This window comes from Salmo trutta, chromosome 37 (genome assembly GCF_901001165.1).
Source record: "Salmo trutta chromosome 37, fSalTru1.1, whole genome shotgun sequence".
Lineage (NCBI taxonomy): Eukaryota > Metazoa > Chordata > Actinopteri > Salmoniformes > Salmonidae > Salmo > Salmo trutta.
In genome coordinates this window covers 27,647,250-27,668,048 of record NC_042993.1, presented here as the reverse complement: position 1 = coordinate 27,668,048, position 20,799 = coordinate 27,647,250, and the positions used below count along the sequence as shown (strand labels likewise).

The following is a 20,799-nucleotide window of genomic DNA, read 5'->3' as shown; positions in this document are numbered from 1 at the left end:
CTTACATTAGTGAGTGCACACATTTTCATACTGTTCCCCCGTGGGAATCAAACTCACAACCCTGGCGCTGCAAGCACCATGCGCTACCAACTGAGCTACACACAAATAGCACTAGTCATCCACTCAACATTACATCAGAAATTCAACAACAAAACAAAAAAACTTTTTGGCCAAATTCTATAAATCTACTGCAAAACAATTCTAGCTTAATGGATTTTGTCATGTGAGCTGTAAGCGCTGTACCTAACCCCCTGCACCAGGTCTATTGGATTTACCCCCAGCACTGAAAGCCTATTGTCAGGACAATTCTGGACTGAACCATTTTGTTTTCTCGAGGGGTTGGATGACATCACCTGAGTTCTGAGGTAATTGCTCAATAATCACAGGAAGATAGCCTTTATTACACAACCATGGAAGTCTAATGCTGTGTTCCTACCCCATAAACTACTTCAAATGCTCTATGGTAGATAGAAACACATACTAATGGGCATTGGTGGGAAAAGTACCCAATTGTCATACTTGAGTAAAAGTAAAGATACTTAATAGAAAATGACTCACGTAAAAGTGAAAGTCACCCAGTAAAATACTACTTGAGTAAAAGTCTAAAAGTATTTGGTTTTAAATATACTAAGGTATCGAAAGTAAATGTAATTGCAAAAAATATACTTAAGCAATAAAAGTAAAACTATAAATCATTTCAAATTCCTTATATTAAGCAAACCAGATGGCACTGTTTCCTTGTTTTGTTTTATTTACTGGTAGCCAGGGGCACGGTCCCACACTCAGGCATCTTTACAAATGAAGTATTTGTGTTTAGTGAGTCCGCCAGATCAGAGGCAGTAGGGATGACAAGGGATGTTCACTTGGTAAGTGCATGAATTTGACAATTGTCCTGTCCTGCTAAGCGTTCAAAATGTAACGATTACTTTAGGGTGTCAGGGAAAATGTATGGAGTAAAAAGCACATTCTTTTCTTTAGGAATGTAGTGAAGTAAAAAATAAACGTTTTCAAAAATATAAATTGTAAAGTAAAGTACAGATACCCCCAAAAACGACTTAAGTAGTACTTTCAATTATTTTTACTTAAGTACTTTACACCACTGCTAATGGGCAGCCATTTTCACACCATTTCCTTTATTACTGGTAACACCACATTATAGGACGACTTACCTTTATTAGGTTTGGGGCTAGGACTTGAGCCAGGCATAGGCAACGTCGGTGGAGCAGGTGACTTCGGGACGACGTCCGGTTTTGTGTGGGTCCCCACTTTCTTTTCTTTGTCCTCGTTCGTGTAGGTTTCCATTATCTGTGCTGGGCCTGTTTTATGGGGGCTTGTCAACCCCTCAGTGTCTTCCTTTGCGGGTTTTGGGTCCTGAGCCGGGCGGGGAGCTGGTCGGAGAAAGAGAGAAGCCAGGTGAGAAAATGGCAGAGTGAGAAGCGTTTACACACCACAATATAGAGATGGAATTCAACCTGTCCTCATTCCAAAGCAAGCAGCTTGTCTGGAAGTGGGTCTGAGTGACGTTGTATTGATCTACTTTATAGTCTCTAGAGGGTAACAGGGGCAACAGGTGGAATCAAGGTTGATTTAGAGGAATGGAGGAACTTTATATAGCACAATGCTTATGATCATAAAATGCTCAGGATCCCATAACATGCGAATGACCGTAACGCAAATAACTGCAGTTCACTGTACATACATACTAGAGGTCGACCGATTAATACATACTGTACCAGCAAGTCATAGTATGAGATCAAAATGTGTTGTGGTCTCTGCTGAGCTACTGAACTAACTCTCAGCCTCAATAATGTAAAACAATAAACACACAAGAACGATAAAGCACATCGTGACAATAACAATATGAAACTGTTTTCTCACCCACTGGCGAAACGGAAGAGTCTAAATGACTCAAGATATGCTTAGTCCACTAAGATCTCTAATAGCTACAAGATCTCGGTTCTCTGGTCTGCTTCTCTAACTTCACCCCACGCTCCTCTCCCAGAACGACCGGCTGATTTATCGACAGTCAGGGCTGAGTGAATTCTCTCCCTGGCAGAACAAAACAAGGCAATTGCCTCTCTGCATCTTGATGATTCTACCGGGGAGCAACGGATTGATTTAGAGAGGGGGGGGGTGATGATGATACATGCAGGTTCCTCTCTTTATGACAAAAGTCATCCTTAACTTAGCCAAACAGAACATTTTAAAGGTGTAATCTGTAGTTTCATACTAAAAAGTATTGTCTGTCTTTTTGAGTATACTGATCACTGATTAGGTGGCACAAAGTTTGTTATTGTGTGTGTACAGCTTAATTGGGCCTTAAGTGTGTGTGCATTTCATCCTGTGACCACATAGGACAATGGTATTACAGGTTGCACCTGCAAAAACCTTTAGGAATAGAAAGAGTTGGACAGGGTGTTGGTTGCGAGAGCTCTACGGCTGGGTCCGTGCCTCAGTGGCAGTGTGACTCACACTTGGCAGCTTGAGCCTGAAGCTCCCTGCTCAAACATAACTTTGCCCAGGCTTTGGAGGCCTCACAAAGTCCTAGGGGGAAATATTTGGCCCCTTTGTCCACTCAGCACTGTCGCCCTACATTCCCTATGCAACACTCAGCATTGAGCCGAGTTTCTTCCACATAGTCTCTCAGGGTAAACACAGGGGCAACGTGCTTTAAATGATTCATTCATGGCTAAAAACAACGACGGTGGAGCAGGTATGTCACAAAGGACCACAGACAGGACTCTCTTCTGTGCAACACGGTGGCAAGTATGATAACGCCGCACAGCGCAGCAATGCTGGAAGAAGCAAATAGTGCATGACTTTGGGAAGTCATTATGATGTACTTAGTATCGAACCTAGTGTAGGTGGAACGGTTGTCGTCGGGAATAGAAGACCAAAACGCAGCAGGAATGTGGATGCTCATCTTGTTATTTATTTTAAAATAAAGAGAACACCAAAATTAAGAACGCACGAACAACAAAACAGTCTTGTCAGGCTCACACAGGCAAAACAAGAAACAATCTCCCACAAACATACCCATATATAGGACTCTCAATCAGAGGCAACTAGAAAACACCTGCCTCCAATTGAGAGTCCAACCCCAATAAACTAGACATAGAAATACAAAAGACTAGAGACCACATAGAAATACAAACCTAGAACATAACCCCAAAACCCCGGAACTAACTAAACCAACACCCTACTAAGTAAATCACCACGCCGAACCACATAAACAAAATACCCTCTGCCACATCCTGACCAAACTACAATAACAAATAACCCTTATACTGGTCAGGACGTGACAGTACCCCCCCACCCTCCCCCCCAAAGGTGCAGACCCCGGATGCACCTCAAAAAAAAAAAATAATAATAATAAATTACCCCTAAACTAAAGGGAGGGTGGCTGCCGTCACCGACGGCACTTGTGCTACACCCCCCCCTCCCCTCCTATACAGGAGGTGGTTCTGGCTCCGGCCTACTGTCCTCCAGAATGCAGACAGACTTGCTCAGTTTCGGGCCGTAGGCAGACTCCCATCGTTCCGGATCGTAGGCAGACCTCTTCCGTTCCACACTGTAGGCAGACTCATTCGATACACAGTTAATCATCTTTAGCTCCGGATTGTCAACAGACTTACTCAGTTCCGGGTTGCTGATCCGACTCCCTTGGTTCCGGGTCAAAGGCAGACTCACCCGGTTCTGGGTCACAGGCAGACCCCTTCGGTCCGGGGTTCCGGGTCGCAGGCAGACTCCCTCGGTTCCGGGTCGCAGGCAGACTCCCTCGGTTCCGGGTCGCAGGCAGACTCCCTCGGTTCCGGGCTAGACACTGTTGCCGGATACTCTGGACTGCACACTGTTGCCGGATACTCTGGACTGCACACTGTTGCCGGATACTCTGGACTGCACACTGTTGCCGGATACTCTGGACTGCACACTGTTGCCGGATACTCTGGACTGCACACTGTTGCCGGATACTCTGGACTGCACACTGTTGCCGGATACTCTGGACTGCACACTGTTGCCGGATACTCTGGACTGCACACTGTTGCCGGATACTCTGGACTGCACACTATTGCCGAACTCTCGAGGCTGGGCTGACGCACTGGAAGCCTGATGCGTGGTACTGGATGTGCCAGTCTGGGGACAGGCACCTCAGGGCTAGTGCGGGGAGCGGGAACAGGCCGAGTCGGACTGGGTTGACGCACTGGAAGCCTGATGCGTGGTGCTGGTACTGGAGGTATCAGCCTGGGAACACGCACCTCAGGGCTACTGTGGGGAGCGGGAACAGGCCGAGTCGGACTGGGTTGACGCACTGGAAGCCTGATGCATGGTGCTGGTACTGGAGGTATCAGCCTGGGAACACGCACCTCAGGGCTAGTGCGGGGAGCGGGAACAGGACGAGTCGGACAGGGCTGACGCACTGGACCGTAGAGGCGTACTGGCGGTCTCGAGCGCAGAACTGGCATCGCTCTTACTGGCTGGATGCCCACTTCCCCCTGGCAAATGCGGGGCGCTGGTATTGCGCGTACCGGCCTAAAAATACTTGGCCTCGCCACAGTACCCATTACCCCGAAGCACGGGACCTGTCCATTCACTCGTTGCCCAGAAAAGGTACGGGGATTTGGCCTTGGGCTCACTCCTCGCCCAGCCAAACTACCCGTGTGCCCTCCCCCAAAAAAATCTTGGGGCTGCCTCTCGGGTTCCTTTAAATCCTGCACAGCCCTGGAAATGCCTCTCCTCAACTCTGCCCATGTCTCCTTTTCCCGACAGTCCATATCATATTCCCATCGCTCCCTTCTCCGCTGCTTGGTCCTATTGTGGTGGGAGATTCTGTAACGGTTGTCGTCGGGAATAGAGGACCAAAACGTAGCAGGAATGTGGATGCTCATCTTGTTATTTATTTTAAAATAAAGAGAACACCAAAATTACAAAATGAAGAATGCACGAACAACAAAACAGTCTTGTCATGCTCACACAGGCAAAACAAGAAACAATCTCCCACAAACATTTAACCAAACACATACCCATATATAGGACTCTCAATCAGAGGCAACTAGAAAACACCTGCCTCCAATTGAGAGTCCAACCCCAATAAACTAGACATAGAAATACAAAAGACTAGAGACCACATAGAAATACAAACCTAGAACATAACCCCAAAACCCCGGAACTAACTAAACCAACACCCTACTAAATAAATCACCACCCCGAACCACATAAACAAAATACCCTCTGCCACGTCCTGACCAAACTACAATAACAAATAACCCTTATACTGGTCAGGACGTGACAGTAGGTTACAGTATAGCTATACTGTTTTGAATTGTACTCTGATACTGAACAGTAGGTGGGTATAGAAATTGAATGACTAGAACATTCATGCCCATCTAGCCATTCTATTTCTATGGGAACAGGTCTCCTCCATCACATACACTATATATTTTTGTGGGACGCTGGCAGGCACCTGGCAGAGCGTGAACCTGTGTGAATTACACATGTTATGGTCTGCTTGAGGCAGTGATGAAAATACGACAGGCATTCAGGCAACCTGCTGCTTACCTCCGCAAAGAAGAGAGTCAACAGGGAGGAACAATGCATTATTACCACACAAAAGAAGGACCCACTCCACGAAGCACAGCGTATATCAATATAAACACCAGTTGACATTTAAACTTTAAATTTGAATTGATTCACATCATCCGAGAGTGCTATATATATTTATGTTACATTCCAGTCCCTCCAAGCTACTCCTCTAGTCATAACTGAGCTCTCCTGCATCCCTCTGTTGACATAGACAACAGACCTCCTGGAAAAGACCAGCCAGAGTTCAGCTCATGGAAAAGACCAGCCAGAACTCAGCTCATGGACAAGACCAGCCAGAGCTCAGCTCATGGACAAGACCAGCCAGAGCTCAGCTCATAGAAAAGACCAGTCAGAGCTCAGCTCATGGAAAAGACCAGCAAGAGCTCAGCTCATAGAAAAGACCAGCAAGAGCTCAGCTCATGGACAAGACCAGCCAGAGCTCAGCTCATAGAAAAGACCAGCCAGAGCTCAGCTCATGGACAAGACCAGCCAGAGCTCAGCTCATAGAAAAGACTAGCCAGAGCTCAGCTCATGGACAAGACCAGCCAGAGCTCAGCTCATGGAAAAGACCAGCCAGAGCTCAGCTCATGGAAAAGACCAGTCAGAGTTCAGCTCATGGACAAGACCAGCCAGAGCTCAGCTCATAGAAAAGACCAGCCAGAGCTCAGCTCATAGAAAAGACCAGCCAGAACTCAGCTCATAGAAAAGACCAGCCAGAACTCAGCTCATGGAAAAGACGAGTCAGAGCTCAGCTCATGGATAAGACCAGCCAGAGCTCAGCTCATAGAAAAGACCAGCCAGAACTCAGCTCATAGAAAAGACCAGCCAGAGTTCAGCTCATGGAAAAGACCAGCCAGAGCTCAGCTCATGGACAAGACCAGCCAGAGCTCAGCTCATAGAAAAGACCAGCCAGAGCTCAGCTCATAGAAAAGACCAGCCAGAGTTCAGCTCATGGACAAGACCAGCCAGAGCTCAGCTCATGGACAAGACCAGCCAGAGCTCAGCTCATAGAAAAGACCAGCCAGAGCTCAGCTCATGGAAAAGACCAGCCAGAACTCAGCTCATGGAAAAGACCAGCCAGAGCTCAGCTCATGGAAAAGTCCAGTCAGAGCTCAGCTCATGGAAAAGACCAGCCAGAGTTCAGCTCATGGAAAAGTCCAGCCAGAGCTCAGCTCATAGAAAAGACCAGCCAGAGCTCAGCTCATGGAAAAGACCAGCCAGAGCTCAGCTCATGGAAAAGACCAGCCAGAACTCAGCTCATGGAAAAGACCAGCCAGAGCTCAGCTCATGGAAAAGACCAGCCAGAGCTCAGCTCATGGAAAAGACCAGCCAGAGTTCAGCTCATGGAAAAGTCCAGCCAGAGCTCAGCTCATAGAAAAGACCAGCCAGAGCTCAGCTCATGGAAAAGACCAGCCAGAGCTCAGCTCATGGAAAAGACCAGCCAGAACTCAGCTCATGGAAAAGACCAGCCAGAGCTCAGCTCATGGAAAAGACCAGCCAGAACTCAGCTCATGGAAAAGACCAGCCAGAGCTCAGCTCATGGAAAAGTCCAGTCAGAGCTCAGATCATGGAAAAGTCCAGTCAGAGCTCAGCTCATGGAAAAGACCAGCCAGAGCTCAGCTCATGGACAAGACCAGCCAGAGCTCAGCTCATGGAAAAGACCAGCCAGAGCTCAGCTCATGGAAAAGACCAGCCAGAGCTCAGCTCATGGCGTGTGTGTGTGTACTGGCATGTGTGTGTGTGTGTGTGTGTGTGTGTGCTGGCATGCGAGTTGAGCTGAGACGAGTCTATGAGGGAGCTCAGCTGAGATGAGACAGATACACAGCGGTCTCCTTCTCAAAGCCTGCCACTGTTAAATAAGTACTGAGCCAGCGATGTGGATGAGCTCAGTGATGTACTCAGAGAGAGAGGAGCCATTGTTGGCGTCTCTGTATGGCACCGGGCCTGCTGCCAAACACACTGCAATGACAGGGAGAAGAGTCAGAGGGGAAGATATATAGAGAGGGGGAAACAGAAAGAGGGAATAGAGAGAGAGAGGGCAGAGAGAGATGGAGATGGAGAGAGAGAGAGAGAGAGAGAGAGAGAGAGAGAGAGAGAGAGAGAGAGAGATTTAAAAAGGGGGGATATATGGAGAAAGGGAAAGAGAAACAGAAAGAGGGACAGAGAGAGAGAGAGTGTGCAGAGGATGGCAACTAGAATCCCTCATCATAAGGGGATTTAGTAGGTGGCCAACATGGATGCACACCACAAACCCATGTGAAACCAAACAAATAAGTGAAAATAAGTTCAACCAAAACAGAAAGCCTAGCCTACACAGAATAAAATCAGAACTGCATGTACTGACAGAAGAACACAGAGTGAAGGAATCACACAGCTTCCCCATTCGAGAGCAAAAGTAGATGGCAGAGCCCATATATAGTTGGGGGTTTGAGACTATTTTGGCTAAAGCCGAATGGGTGAAGTCACGCTCCAGTCTCCACCACCGCAAATTACCACCACCGGGCTACCTCTTCCTTCCCCCTCTTTCCTCCCTCTTATGCTCTGACAATGTGGGAGGTTGTGATGTCTTCCACATGGGACAGTGAGAAATCTGGAACTATGTAATGATCAAGCTAACCCCTCTTTCCACCCTGCCTCCGTCACAGACTTCAGACAACGACAGACCACATCTCAATTGATCAAACTGACTCACGAGGCGGAAGTGTCCTAAAGAGACAATATCACAATGCCCCAAAACCAAACCCTTGATGTGCCCTTTTGAGTGGATGAGAAAGTGTTTTCAATCCACTTTAACAATAGCTACGATTGCTTTGCATTTGATCTTTTGATATAAAAAGCAATCAGCGTATTCAAGATTTGCCGAGTCCCTGCCTCTCTCAGTGATCTAATAGCCAGGTTAGAAAATTTGCAGTCGTACCGAGCAAAGTTATTCAACGAACGTTGTGAACCCCAGCCGACACATCACACAAACACAACTCTGGTAGACGGAAAAAAATACACTCAACCTTTCCCCCCCCTCTTTCTTACTATTTGACCCTACTTCACATACAGTCACACACGTACATGTTACATTCCCTGGGCTAGATACGGCAAGATAGAATCCAAAGGTCGCAGCCAGTGCAAGTCTTTGATAGACAGGAAGCATATCATAGCAGACTCATTAACACCTGAGGACTATTGTCATCAAGAACACAATGGGTAGCAGCGCTGAGTGCGACCGCTCTGATAATCTGCATGATGTATTCGGTCCATGATATAAATGTGCAAGAAAGCCCGGTCTGCAGGCACAGTGTGTAGGCTGAATGCAAATGAAGCCTTACGCTACTAAGCATAAGAGTCGTAGGAAATGAGAAGAGAAGAGGTGTGGTTTTCTGCTGCGCTGCAGGCCAGGGGAGGTTTGGTGTTTTGGTGCAGTGGAGAGAAACGAGGGACATTAAGGAGGTGATATTCTGGCTGACTGCAGCCCTGCGTTTTCCGACAACAGAGAAAGGATGGCTGATACAAAGACCAAGAGAATAGACACTCTGTTGGTCTCACTGAATAATATTCTATGTGGTATTGGCATTTAGTAATCCGTGCCCAGAGTATGAGTGCTGATCTAGGATCAGTTTGGACTTTAATATCATCATGAATAAGATGACATGGACAAACAGGACCTGATCCTAGATCAGCACTCCAACTCTGCGGTGCTTTATGAATACAGGCCCTAAGCAACAAGCCTGGTAACCCCATGCCAGTTACCCTGACAGCAAACAGGATTGGGGCACAGCACAGCAACGAAATGTTAACACACTACCTGCAATTGAACTCGCTGTGCTTTTCAAAATGCAAATCCGATGTTTGCACAAATGTACTCAATGAATTCCGACATAACCACTACTTGATTTACTGTCGAGTAACCATTCAAATGCTTCCTTCTGGCGTCGGACAGGGACCCGAGTCATCTGAGCGTAAACACACCTAAAACAACTTCTAAAAAGAGAATGTAGTAAGCATGTGATGAGGGAGACACCGCTGTCCAACCGGTGTGTTTTCAAGTGCGAATTGTCTTCGAAATGAACTGTTTCGCAATCATCCAGTCACGTTATTACTCACAGAATAAACTGAAACTTTGTTGAGTGAGCGATAGGCACGTTCTTTGTTTGGTCTCTCGACATTTTGAAGAGACCAAATACAGTACCTTGAAGCCCTCCCTTTTCGCCATTGCCTTCACAGTACTGTAATGTCTCCCCCTGAATCTTTCTACCCTGGGAGCACCTACGGTCAAAAACCATGAGAGCCTTTCTCCCTTTTTACAAGGCGGTCCCCATTTACATTATTCATAATACATATTGCATGAATGAATCCATAGCCACCACTCTGATACTTTTCCACAGCCACCTCTCTACTCAACACGGAAAATCCCTTTGGCACAGGATATCATTGAGGGAGACTCGATAAAAAGAGAGAACAAGGCAACGCATTTACAGTGCAATTCAATGCTCGATAACAGCGTTTTACACAGGTGCGTGCGCACACACACACGCGCACACCAACTTAATGCGTTTCTATGCTACTTGGAGTGTTCCTACCACTCTAACAGCCGCCTTGCACAGACCCCGAGAAGTGCCACTAGAATCAGTCTAAATAATGAACACTATGACACTGCAGATTTCCATGTTGAGGGGTCGCTACTTTCTATCAAGCCTGGGTTCAAATACTACTCGAAATCTTTCAAATACTTTGAGAATTTGCTTCAGCCTGCCTGGAATACACGATGGGCAGTTTGTGCACTGTTTCGACTATTCTAAAATGGTCCCATTGTGCCAGTCAAGCTCAATCAAACACAGCTAAAGTGTTTGAAATGCTTTCGAATAGTATTTGAGCCCAGGTCTGCAATGGGTATATATATAGACAAACAGTGAAAAGCAGAGGGGTGAGCAGGCCAGGCCAGGGCCTAGAAGGTTGGACAGACAAGCATCAGGAATCTGAGGTATGCTGGTCCTGTACACTGGGTGTCCAGTTCACGCCGTCTGTCTGTGTGTCTGCCATGTACTCCATGACCTATCTGTCTAGGCCCTCTGTGTCCCCCGTGCCCAGCGTGTTTCAAACAGTGTCTTATGTGTGTATATCCCTGCAAGACACATAAGACAGGAAACACTCACAACCCAATACAAACACCGCAACAACCAACAAAAATCACACAGGCACGCTCGTATTACACACAAACAGCCATACTCATCGAATTAAATCTTAGGTCTCGTCTTATCTTAAATGGCACGTTAAGAATCAACGGGCAGCAGAGCAGCTCTAATTTGTCTCACCGTGTCTTCCTGTCGGAGGCAGAGGAGAGGACTGAGGAGTGTTGTGGTTCCAAAATAAGCTATGAAGAGCTCTACGTTAAATAGCCTTTTCCAATCACCTCAATTATTTATGGGATGCTAACTAAGCCAAGCCTATATCTGCACGGGACCACAAAAGCTCTCGAGGGAGAGACCAGTGCCCAAATGTGCATGCTCAGGGCAAAGTAGTGCTAACACTATATCGCTGAATGTTCTTTTTTATACATTTGCAAACATTTCTACAAACCTGTTTTTGCTTTGTCATTATGGGGTATTGTGTGTGGATTGATGAGGGGGGGAAAACGATTGAAAAAATGTTAGAATAAGGCTGTAACATAACAAAATGTGGGAAAAGTCAATGGGTCTGAAAGCACTGTAGTTAGGGATAAGCTAAAGTCACTAGGCAACAGGATAGACAGTAAACAGCAGCAGCAGCATATGTGATGAGTCAAAAGAGTGCAAAAAGGGTCAGTGTAGATAGATAAATAGTTTACCAATAGCTACCCGGACTAACTATTTGTCAGTCTTATGGCTTGAGGGGGTAGAGGCTGTTCAAGGTCCTGTTGGTTCCAGACTTGGTGCATCTGTACCGCTTGCTGTGCAGTAGCAGAGAGAACAGTCTATTGCTTGGGTGGCTGGAGTCTTTGACAATTGTTTGGGCCTTTCTCTGACACCGCCTGGTATAGAGGTGATATATACTGGGCCGTACGCACTCTAGCAATGTTCCCTCTAAGCTGCGCACGTGCGCAGAAGCCTCGAGACTATATCAGCCCACAGAGCGAAGCATGAGATTGAACTTCACTCAACTTTCTAGAGCAGTGGTCGCCAACCGGTCGATCTACAAGGCATTCCTAGACGATCGCCAAATATTTCTGTAAAAAAAAAAAACGATGAAGCCTTGTGTTCCTATTTTGTTTTATCCATCTTGGGCTGTTAGTGGTAGTTGCACCCAATTCAGCTGCCCTGCGTGCCGGGTACACGAACTGTTGCCATTTTTAACCATTTCATGTGTCTGAAGGTACAAACTCTGCCTTCTTTGAGGGCCCGGGGAGCAAATCAAGTGCACTATAGGCCTAACACTGGCCAATCGGATGGCTCAGATTACCGTGTCTGCAATAACGGAGCAGACATAAAAGAAAAATACAGCAAAGTTCATACTGTGATATTTCAAAACGTTTAAAACCATGACTAGAGAGAGGCTGTCAACCAATACAGCAGAGAGCGGCTGTTTTAATTAGGGAGTTCATGTTTAAGTTCTTACTCAGCACTGTCAACACTTGGTATTCACCACTTTTATCATCCATAAAATGCTCATTCTTCCTATTTCCACTCAGAGCTACAACAAGCACTGCAGCAGTTATGAATGAGTAGGAAGGTGTATCGATAGGCTTGCGTTGTTGTTATTATTAGCGGCTTGGGTCTTTTTTAATATCGAGGAATATTTCACTTTCTCTGTTCATAGGAGTAACAACAACGAAATAATGCGGTGCGACTCGAGTTTTGCCATCAGCTGGAAGACGGTGTCCCCTTTTGGTCAGTGTCAGTGGAGGAAAGGGAACGCGTAGGGACGTTAAGAGGCGAACCTTCAGTCTGCTGCTCTCTCCCTCCGCTGAGACTGACCATCAGATACAGGCACAATCAGCCCAGTAAAATAAAAACAAAAAGCAAATGATATAAATGTATGCTCACTCAGCTGTGCCTCACAAGTAATACAACAACGGATCTATTCCCGGTGTGATCATATAGCCTACCTCAAATTTGGAAATATAGTTTTAAAAAATGTCCCGAACAACAATGCATTGGAAGGGCAATTCAAGCTAATATGCGGTGATAATGTATTGGGCCTATAGCTTACTGCACAAACCTCATTGCTACAGTACTGTTTTTAATTGGTTAATGTTGCGTAGGCTTACGTTTTTTAAGTCATGTTATAAAAAAAATCTGAGCTATAGATCTCGGCTTGCATTTTGACTCAGAAAGTGATCTTGCCTCAGAAAAGGTTGTTGACCACTATTCTAGAGTTTTTCATGTTAACACTATCATCGTTTCCCTTTACTGTGGCAATATTAGCCATTTTCAGTGCAACATACTGAAACAAAACGAACTATGCAAGATATTTTGTTGTAGGCAAAACTCATCGGAGTAGGACTCTATTGCATTGACACGCACTACTCAGCCCGTACTCTACTCAGACCGGTGCGGCATAAACAATCAGAGCTGCAGTAGGCCTATATGCAAATAGACCATTGCCATATATGGATCTGTGCCATTTACTTTGAACTGGAATGTGTTTACAGCATGAGCGATCGTGAGTAGATGAGCTTGTTTTGAGATCAAAGCAAAAGCTGCATGTAGCAACGTATCCACATTGTGTTCATATCCTTTGCTAGTTAGTGAGTTATTAACCCAGGTGTAGATCATTTGTAGTCAGCAATAGGGGAGTGATTGCTTCCTACAAGAGCCCAAAACATGTACATTTCTAGACATATTTAAAAAATGAGTCAGGTAAAGAGCTTTTTATTGTCTTAAAGGGGCAGTGTAGTATTTTGAGACAGGCTTGAATAAGCTACGTAGCCAATAGGAAGAGGGTAGCATGATTTGTCTGAATAATAATGCATTGTATTTTATAGTGTTTTTGTTTGCATCAAGCACAACAACATTTTCAGTCACATCCTTGTCTGAAGGACAAGTGGATAAACAGGTTAATGTCAAGCCCTGCATGTTTTTTTAAGTCTTAAGGAATGTAGGCCAACATTGAACACCACACATTGGCTGCTACTGTAGGCTGAATGATAGAACAGCTATTTCCATGTTAAAATGTTATGGGATGCATTTTTCTCCATTGTTTTTGATGGTAGGTCATTTTGGTAGGCCTACATTACGATCAAATAGCCACAGCAGCCTACTTGGCCACTGTTAAAACTGTAACTTAAAGCGGGTACAGCCTCAGGGTTCATAGTAAACGCGCGCTGGAAGTTGCACAGAATTTTCACAATGTTCAAGTTTTTGCACTCAGCAGTAGGGCTGGGCGATATGGTACAATATCTATATATTTTTTCATTCGATAACGATAATTATCACGATATTAATCAAATAATGTTTAAAAGGTGCATATCTGCTTCAAACTCAAGAATGCCTGAACAAACCGTGGTTAGAGCGTTGGGCCAGTAACCGAAAGGTTGCTGGATCGAATCCCCGAGCTGACAAGGTAAAAATCTGTCGTTCTACCCCTGAACAAGGCAGTTAACCCACTGTTCCCCGATAGGCCGTCATTGTAAATAAGAAGTTGTTCTTAACTGACTTGTCTAGTTAAATAAAGGTCAATTTTTTTTATTATGTGAGCTACACATAAAATTATACTTTAAGGAAAATTGTTACATGTTTGCGGCCAGGGAGCACGTACCTGGGGTCAAGTAAATTGATAAGCCTCTTGAAACCTTATTTTTCGACTGTGCTAATTGGTAGCATGTCCTTAGCAATGCAATGCATTAATAGCATTTGTGATGTCTTTGTCTTTTCGATGTTTGCTTGTAGGGCATAAACGCTGTCAGTGTTGACTGCTTCGGGCAAATATCCCTAGATTGGCTGGTGTTTGAGGGGCATTTATCAATACCATGGCACAAACTCAAACTTCCTGCATGTTCCAAAGAGGGATTTTGCTTCAGATGTTGAAAAAGGTTTGTCGTATTACCAGACTTCGTAGCCGCCTGTCTATGGCACAATTTGCACCGAACATTGCTCTGTTCTTTGTCTGACTTCAAAAAGCCAATCCACTTCCGAATTACTGAAACAGTTTAACTCTTTTTATCATCCTTCTCCATGGCTATCACTGCCACTGTTTTCACCTACATCACTCATTTTCGTGGTTAATAGTGGCTACGCCATCACTCGAGGTGCTAAGTGGTTTTTAGTGGGCGTATATCTCTACAAGTGCATATGCGTAACAGAGGTGAAATGGACTGCTGTACCTAATTATTCTATCTCGACATTATCGAAAATGAATCTAAACGTTTTTGTATCGTTATTGAGGGAAGTAATTACCTCGATAATTATTGATATTGATTTATCGCCCAGCCCTACTCAGCAGACCTGAAATGTGTTCAGTGTCTAAAATAATTAGAGGGAATATTGCTCTGTAGCGCCTTGCAGTCGGATGCCAACCAGTTGCCATACCTAGCGGTGATGCAGCCAGTCAAGATAATCTCAATGGTGCAGCTGTAGAACTGGATCTGAAGGCCCATGCCGAATCTTTTCAGCCTCCTGAGGGGGAAGTGGCGTTGTCGTGCCTACTTCACGACTGTGTAGGTGTGTGTGGACCATGTTAAGTCCTTAGTGATGTGGACACCGAGGAACTTAGAAGCTCTCGACCCGCTCCACTACAGCCCCGTCAATGTGGATGGAGGTGTGCTCGGCCCTCCGTTTCCTGTAGTCCACGATCAGCTCCTTTGTCTTGCTGACGTTGATGGAGAGGTTGTTGTCCTGGCACCACACTGCCAGGTCACTAACATCCTCCCTGTAGGCTGTCTCATCGTCATTGGTGACGAGGCCAACCACCGTCGTGTCATCCGCAAACTTAATGATGTGTTGGAGTTGTGCGGAGGGAGGTGTTCAGACCCAGGGTCCTTAGCTTAGTGATGAGCTTGGAGGGCACTATGGTGTTGAACACTGAGCTATAGTCAATGAACAGCATTCTCACATAGGTGTTCCTTTTGTCCAGGTGGGAGAGGGCAGTATGGAGTGCAATAGAGATTGCGTCATCTGTGGATCTGTTGGGGCGACATGCGAATTGGAGTAGGTCTATGGTGTCTGGGATGATGGTGTTGATGTGAGCCATGACCAGCCTTTCAAAACATTTCATGGCTGTGAGTGCTACGGGGTGATAGTCATTTAGACAGGTTACCATGGTGTTCTTGGACACAGGGACTATGGTGGTCTGCTTGAAACATGTAGGTTTTACAGACTGGGTCAGGGAGAGGTTGAAAATATCAGTGAAACCAATTGCCAGCTGGTCCGCGCATGCTCTAAGTACGTGTCCTGGTAATCCGTCTGGCCCCGCTGCCTTGTGAATATTAACCTGTTTAAAGGTCTTACTCACATCGGCTACAGAGAGTGAGATCACACAATCGTCCGGAACAGCTGGTGCACTCATGCATGGTTCAGTGTTGCTTGCCTCGAAGAGAGCATAGAAGGAATTTAGCTCATCTGGTAGGCTCGCTTCATTGGGCAGCTCGTGGCTGTGTTTCCCTTTGTAATCCATGATAGTTTGCAAGCCCTGCCACATCCGACGAGCATTACAGCTGGCGTAGTAGGATTAGATCTTAGTCCTGTATTGACATTTTGACTGTTTGATGGCACGTCGGAGGTCGTAGCGGGATTTCTTATAAGTGCCCAGATTAGTGTCCCGCTCCTTGAAAGTGGCAGCTGTAGCATTTAGCTCAGTGCGGATGTCACCTGTAATACATGGCTTCTGATTGGGATATATACGTACGGTCACTGTGGGGGCGACGTCGTCGATGCACTTATTAATGAAGCTGGTGACTGATGTGATAAACTCCTCAATGTTACCGGAACATATTCCAGTCTGTTATAGTGAAACAGTCCTGTAGCTTAGCATCTGGTTCATCGGACCACTTCCGTATTGAGAGCATCACTGGTACTTCCTGTTTGAGTTTTTGCTGGTAAGAAGGAATCAGATAGAGTTATGATCAGATTTGCCAAATGGAGGAGGGCAAGGGAGAGCTTTGTATGCGTTTCTATGTGTGGAGTAAAGGTGATCTAGAGTTTTTTCACCTCTAGTTGCACAGGTGACATGCTGGTAAAAATGAGGTAAGACAGATTTCAGTTTACCTGCATTAAAATCACTGGCCACTAGGGGCTCCACCTCTGGTATCAGAATACAGAGGTTGAGTCTGTTTAAAGAGGATGAGGACATCAGGGCTTTGCTGCACTGCATCTTTACCAGGTCCAGAGGTAAACTGTAAATTCACTGCTCTTCCTCTTCTAAGTGGCTTTCCATATCATGGTCTGACTGGAAAAACGGCTGCACATTGTAGCTGCGGAGGCCACTGAGATAACAGAAAATGGCAACATTACAACTGAAAATGTCAGCAATTCCAATTCCATCAATGTGAGTGAGTCATACCAAATAAATGTCTCAAATCAAAGCACTTCACATAAAAATGACTGATGTGACATCTCTGATAAAAAATGACAGAAAAAGCCCCAAGGTCTGACAATCAAAAAATACAAAAAACATTTATGCATGCGTGCTTCTATTTTCAAAGCCCAAAATACATATGAAAGCTGTAAAAGCCATCAAATAGAAAAAATAAACATGTTATGATTGTGTCCTTGATAAGTTGATCCCTTTAGAATGTAAGGTATTTCATATCTCAACACTGTTCACTCAGGCCTTAAGTAACTGCCTAAATCAGCTGTGCCAATCTGGGTGCCTGAGGCCCTGGCGGTTGTAAAAAGTGGGGAATTCGGACTGTGTGTGTGCGCGTGTGTGTGTGTGTGTGTGTGTGTGTGTGTGTGTGTGTGTGTGTGTGTGTTCCACACCCTGTCTGTTGGCAACCTGTTCTTCAAACTCCGGCTCATGTGATTGTGAGGCGGCGTCATCATGCAGTCATTGAGTGCAGTCATCATGCAGTCATCCACAACGCAAACATATGACTCAAACTCCAAAGTATGACAAAAATTACTCCCAAAAACATGAATTACAGCTGAGAGGAGATTTTGTCTTTGGAAGCAAACAATCACATAAGGCAATGGGAATGTGAAACTAAGGAATCTCCGAGCCTGGTCCCAGATCTGTTTGTGCCGTCTTTAGTGCCTTTCCAACTCCTATGGTCATTGTCACGCCAAACAATGACCATAGGATTTATCAAGAAAACATATATCGGACCAGGCTTGGATTCCCGCTATCCACAGAAAAGCACATGGGTAAAACCCATGTAGATCCTGGTCCCAGGACATCAACCAATTAGATCAGATACAAACACAGCCGGTCACTCATCTGCACCCAAACATCAAATCCCGGGTATTATCATGGGCACTGGCAATCCCCAGGACATGATGGAAATATAGGACAGGGAGGGAATGAAATATTCATAGATCCAAGCATTGCTCTCTCAAGCACATCTCTCGTCCCGTCTCCTGCCAAACCAGGCAAAATAGGACCGAGCACAGCAAGACAACCACCGGTAATAAATCAGGGCTAGTGATATGTGGACTTGGAACTGACTCGCAAAATAGAAGCCCAAGCATAAAAATAGACTTCAAACCGAACTTGCCAGAAAAAAAGCACTGAGTAAACAGGGTGGGAACTCTCTCTTGGTTCTCTTGCAAAATGGAAATGAGGCAAACAACAGTCGAGGAAACAGCATCGTGTCCCGAACCGTGAAATCAGAGAGTGGAAAGGGAAAAGGGCTGCTCCGAAAAAGAGGAACTCGGGAGGCCGCAAGAGAATAGGTCTGCATCTCATTTGAATGGGACAGGGAACTAATGAATTACCTCACCGTCACCCCCCCTCGCTCCTCTCTCGGCCCCCACACTTTCACCCCGGATGGGGTGATGTAAGGGGCTATGGTGGGGCCCCAGACAAATTGGAAGAGCAGTGTAAACAACAACAACCAATTCTGCGCCAGGAGGCTCTCACTGTGTGTACGTGTGTGTGTGTTAAAAGTTCCAACTATCGGACTTGCCAGCTTGCGAAATGAGTGTATTTGCACTTTGTTTTCAAGTTCCTAGAGTTCAAGCGATGACGGGTGTGAGAGAGAAATAGATAACAAATAAATCGCTAATTCATGTGTACACAGTTTCATTCTGCATTAGCACAATCAACACAACATTGCAGGTTACTTTTTAACTCCACAAAATAGAATTGCTTGCTTGTGCCTGGCATTTTGCTAACTGCTTTCCTCCCAAGCTCTGTCATCCTTTTCGAAGCCATCGTGGTGATGAAATGCCCAGAAGACGCACACACACACACACACACCAGTATTTGATTGGTTGAGATACCCAGCAGTAATAGGGAGTGATAGGACCTTCACACTCAAGCCACCCTCAACTGGATATCTGGCCGGTGCAGCTTGGCTGCCATCCATTCATAACTGAGCATTCTATCCAGCAGTCAGCCGTGGCAACCTGCTCCAGCCCAGATGAATCCTCCACTGGTCTATGAGAGGTGGCCTCATGGCACCAAATACATTTCTGTCACAATGCGTTTACACAGAGGCAGGACGGGGCATTAGCAAGGAGGAGTAAATGTTTAGTAGCTGTAAATGGTGTGGATTTATGTTTCGATGTGTACAAACCCTCTACAAACAAACTCAACTGATTGAAGTCCCCCTAATTGAACAGTCAATATTTCATGGAGCGTTCGAAAACGGACCTCAAGATGTACCTGACTAGCAGGGATTTCACTGACAACACTGTTCTAGGAGTGAGTAGTGACTGGCTGGGTAACATACAAAATGGACGTATCAAAAACAATACGAAAAATAAATGAAAAGGGAAAGAAAATGAAGAAAAAAAACTGTAACAAAAGAGTAATGCAATAGTGAAATGACCGTAACATCACATTCCAAGCCCAACACAGCCCCATTAGAGACTTAACTGGTAGATCGAGGGGGTTTACATCAGATAATAAGATCCAGTTCAAACAGTCATGCTTACAATAGAGACTTCAATCGCATGACCTTCTTGTTGGCCAGACGCTCATTACAGAACCCAGCTGTGCCTGGATCGCTGGTTAGTCATTGAACATCTCTGCTATCTGCTATTCCTCTTCTCTCTGTACATCCCCAACGAGTGACACAGCCAAAATTCCTATGCTCTCCCAGAGGGTTAGCTTTCTAACTCAGCGGTGATTTGGAGCCAGCAGACGGAGAGATGAACAAAAGAGCTGGTTCAAACTGTTTCTCTGTGGAAAACCGGACTACAACGCTAAATTCCACAAGCGTGCATATACTGTAGCTAGATCGTACATTGATGAAAACCAGGCACCATATTGGTGTCATTTCGTATTATTATGACTTTGTTGACCGATGCTGGAGATAGGGATGTCTGGGACTATGTGTGTTCCTGCGTGAGGTACTGAAGGTGGGAGGGTGACGGAGGTTGTTTCGTTCGAACATAGTCCTTTTCAGGGCCATTACTTCAGGCAAACAACATCAGGTTCCAGCAGAAATCATGTCAACAGTCTCAACACCAAACATACAATAAAGGAGAGTCCAAAAGTCCTTGTTCGTTGCTGTATAGTGTTAGGGTTTTTAAGGTCCCACCCAACTGTTCAGAGATTCTCTGCGTAATGGCAAGAGCTCTAATTATAGCTTCCACAAGAACACAACAGACCATAAGAGTAATGTGTAATCTCTCAAGGCCTAGACTCTTAGAAAAAAAAGGTTCCAAAAGGGTTATTTGGCTGTCACCATAGGAGAACCCTTTTTGGTTCCAGGTAGAAACCATTTTATGTTCCATGAAGAACCCTCTGTGGAAAGGGTTCTACATGGAACTCAAAAGGGTTCTACCTGGAGCCAAAAGGATTCTACATGGAACCAAAAAGGGTGCATCAATATGTCCTGCAAAAATGTGAGGTTTAGTGCCAAAAGGAGCCCTTGTTCAATATTCTCCAATGGGAGAAATGTTTTTCCTGTAGTCCCGCACTTTAGGTGCTGTCAATATATATCACCCAACATACCAGTTACAGCCCATCAGAGCTGCTAACAGGGGTACAGGGTCTGTCTGCCGCCTATCGGCTCTTTCACAACAGATGAGATCCTTACACTCAGCGGTGAGTTAAAACACACCATGGACTCGGTTATGGCTATCATAAACGTTACGCAATCAACATCTAGCCCGCAACATCGCTTGTTGCGTAAGTCTGCTGAGCATC

The 20,799-nt window shown here is 45.4% G+C and overlaps 1 protein-coding gene across 10 annotated transcripts in view; it reads right to left on the bottom strand.

The window, feature by feature from the left end:
* Positions 1–20,799, bottom strand: part of LOC115177196 (MAP7 domain-containing protein 1) — a 65,405-nt gene that overhangs the window by 32,148 nt on the left and 12,458 nt on the right. For all 10 annotated transcript variants that reach the window (XM_029737761.1, XM_029737762.1, XM_029737769.1 and 7 more), the window contains exon 2: positions 1,170–1,388. In XM_029737761.1, coding sequence (XP_029593621.1) covers positions 1,170–1,388 — 219 coding nt within the window. The remainder of the gene's footprint in view (positions 1–1,169; positions 1,389–20,799) is intronic.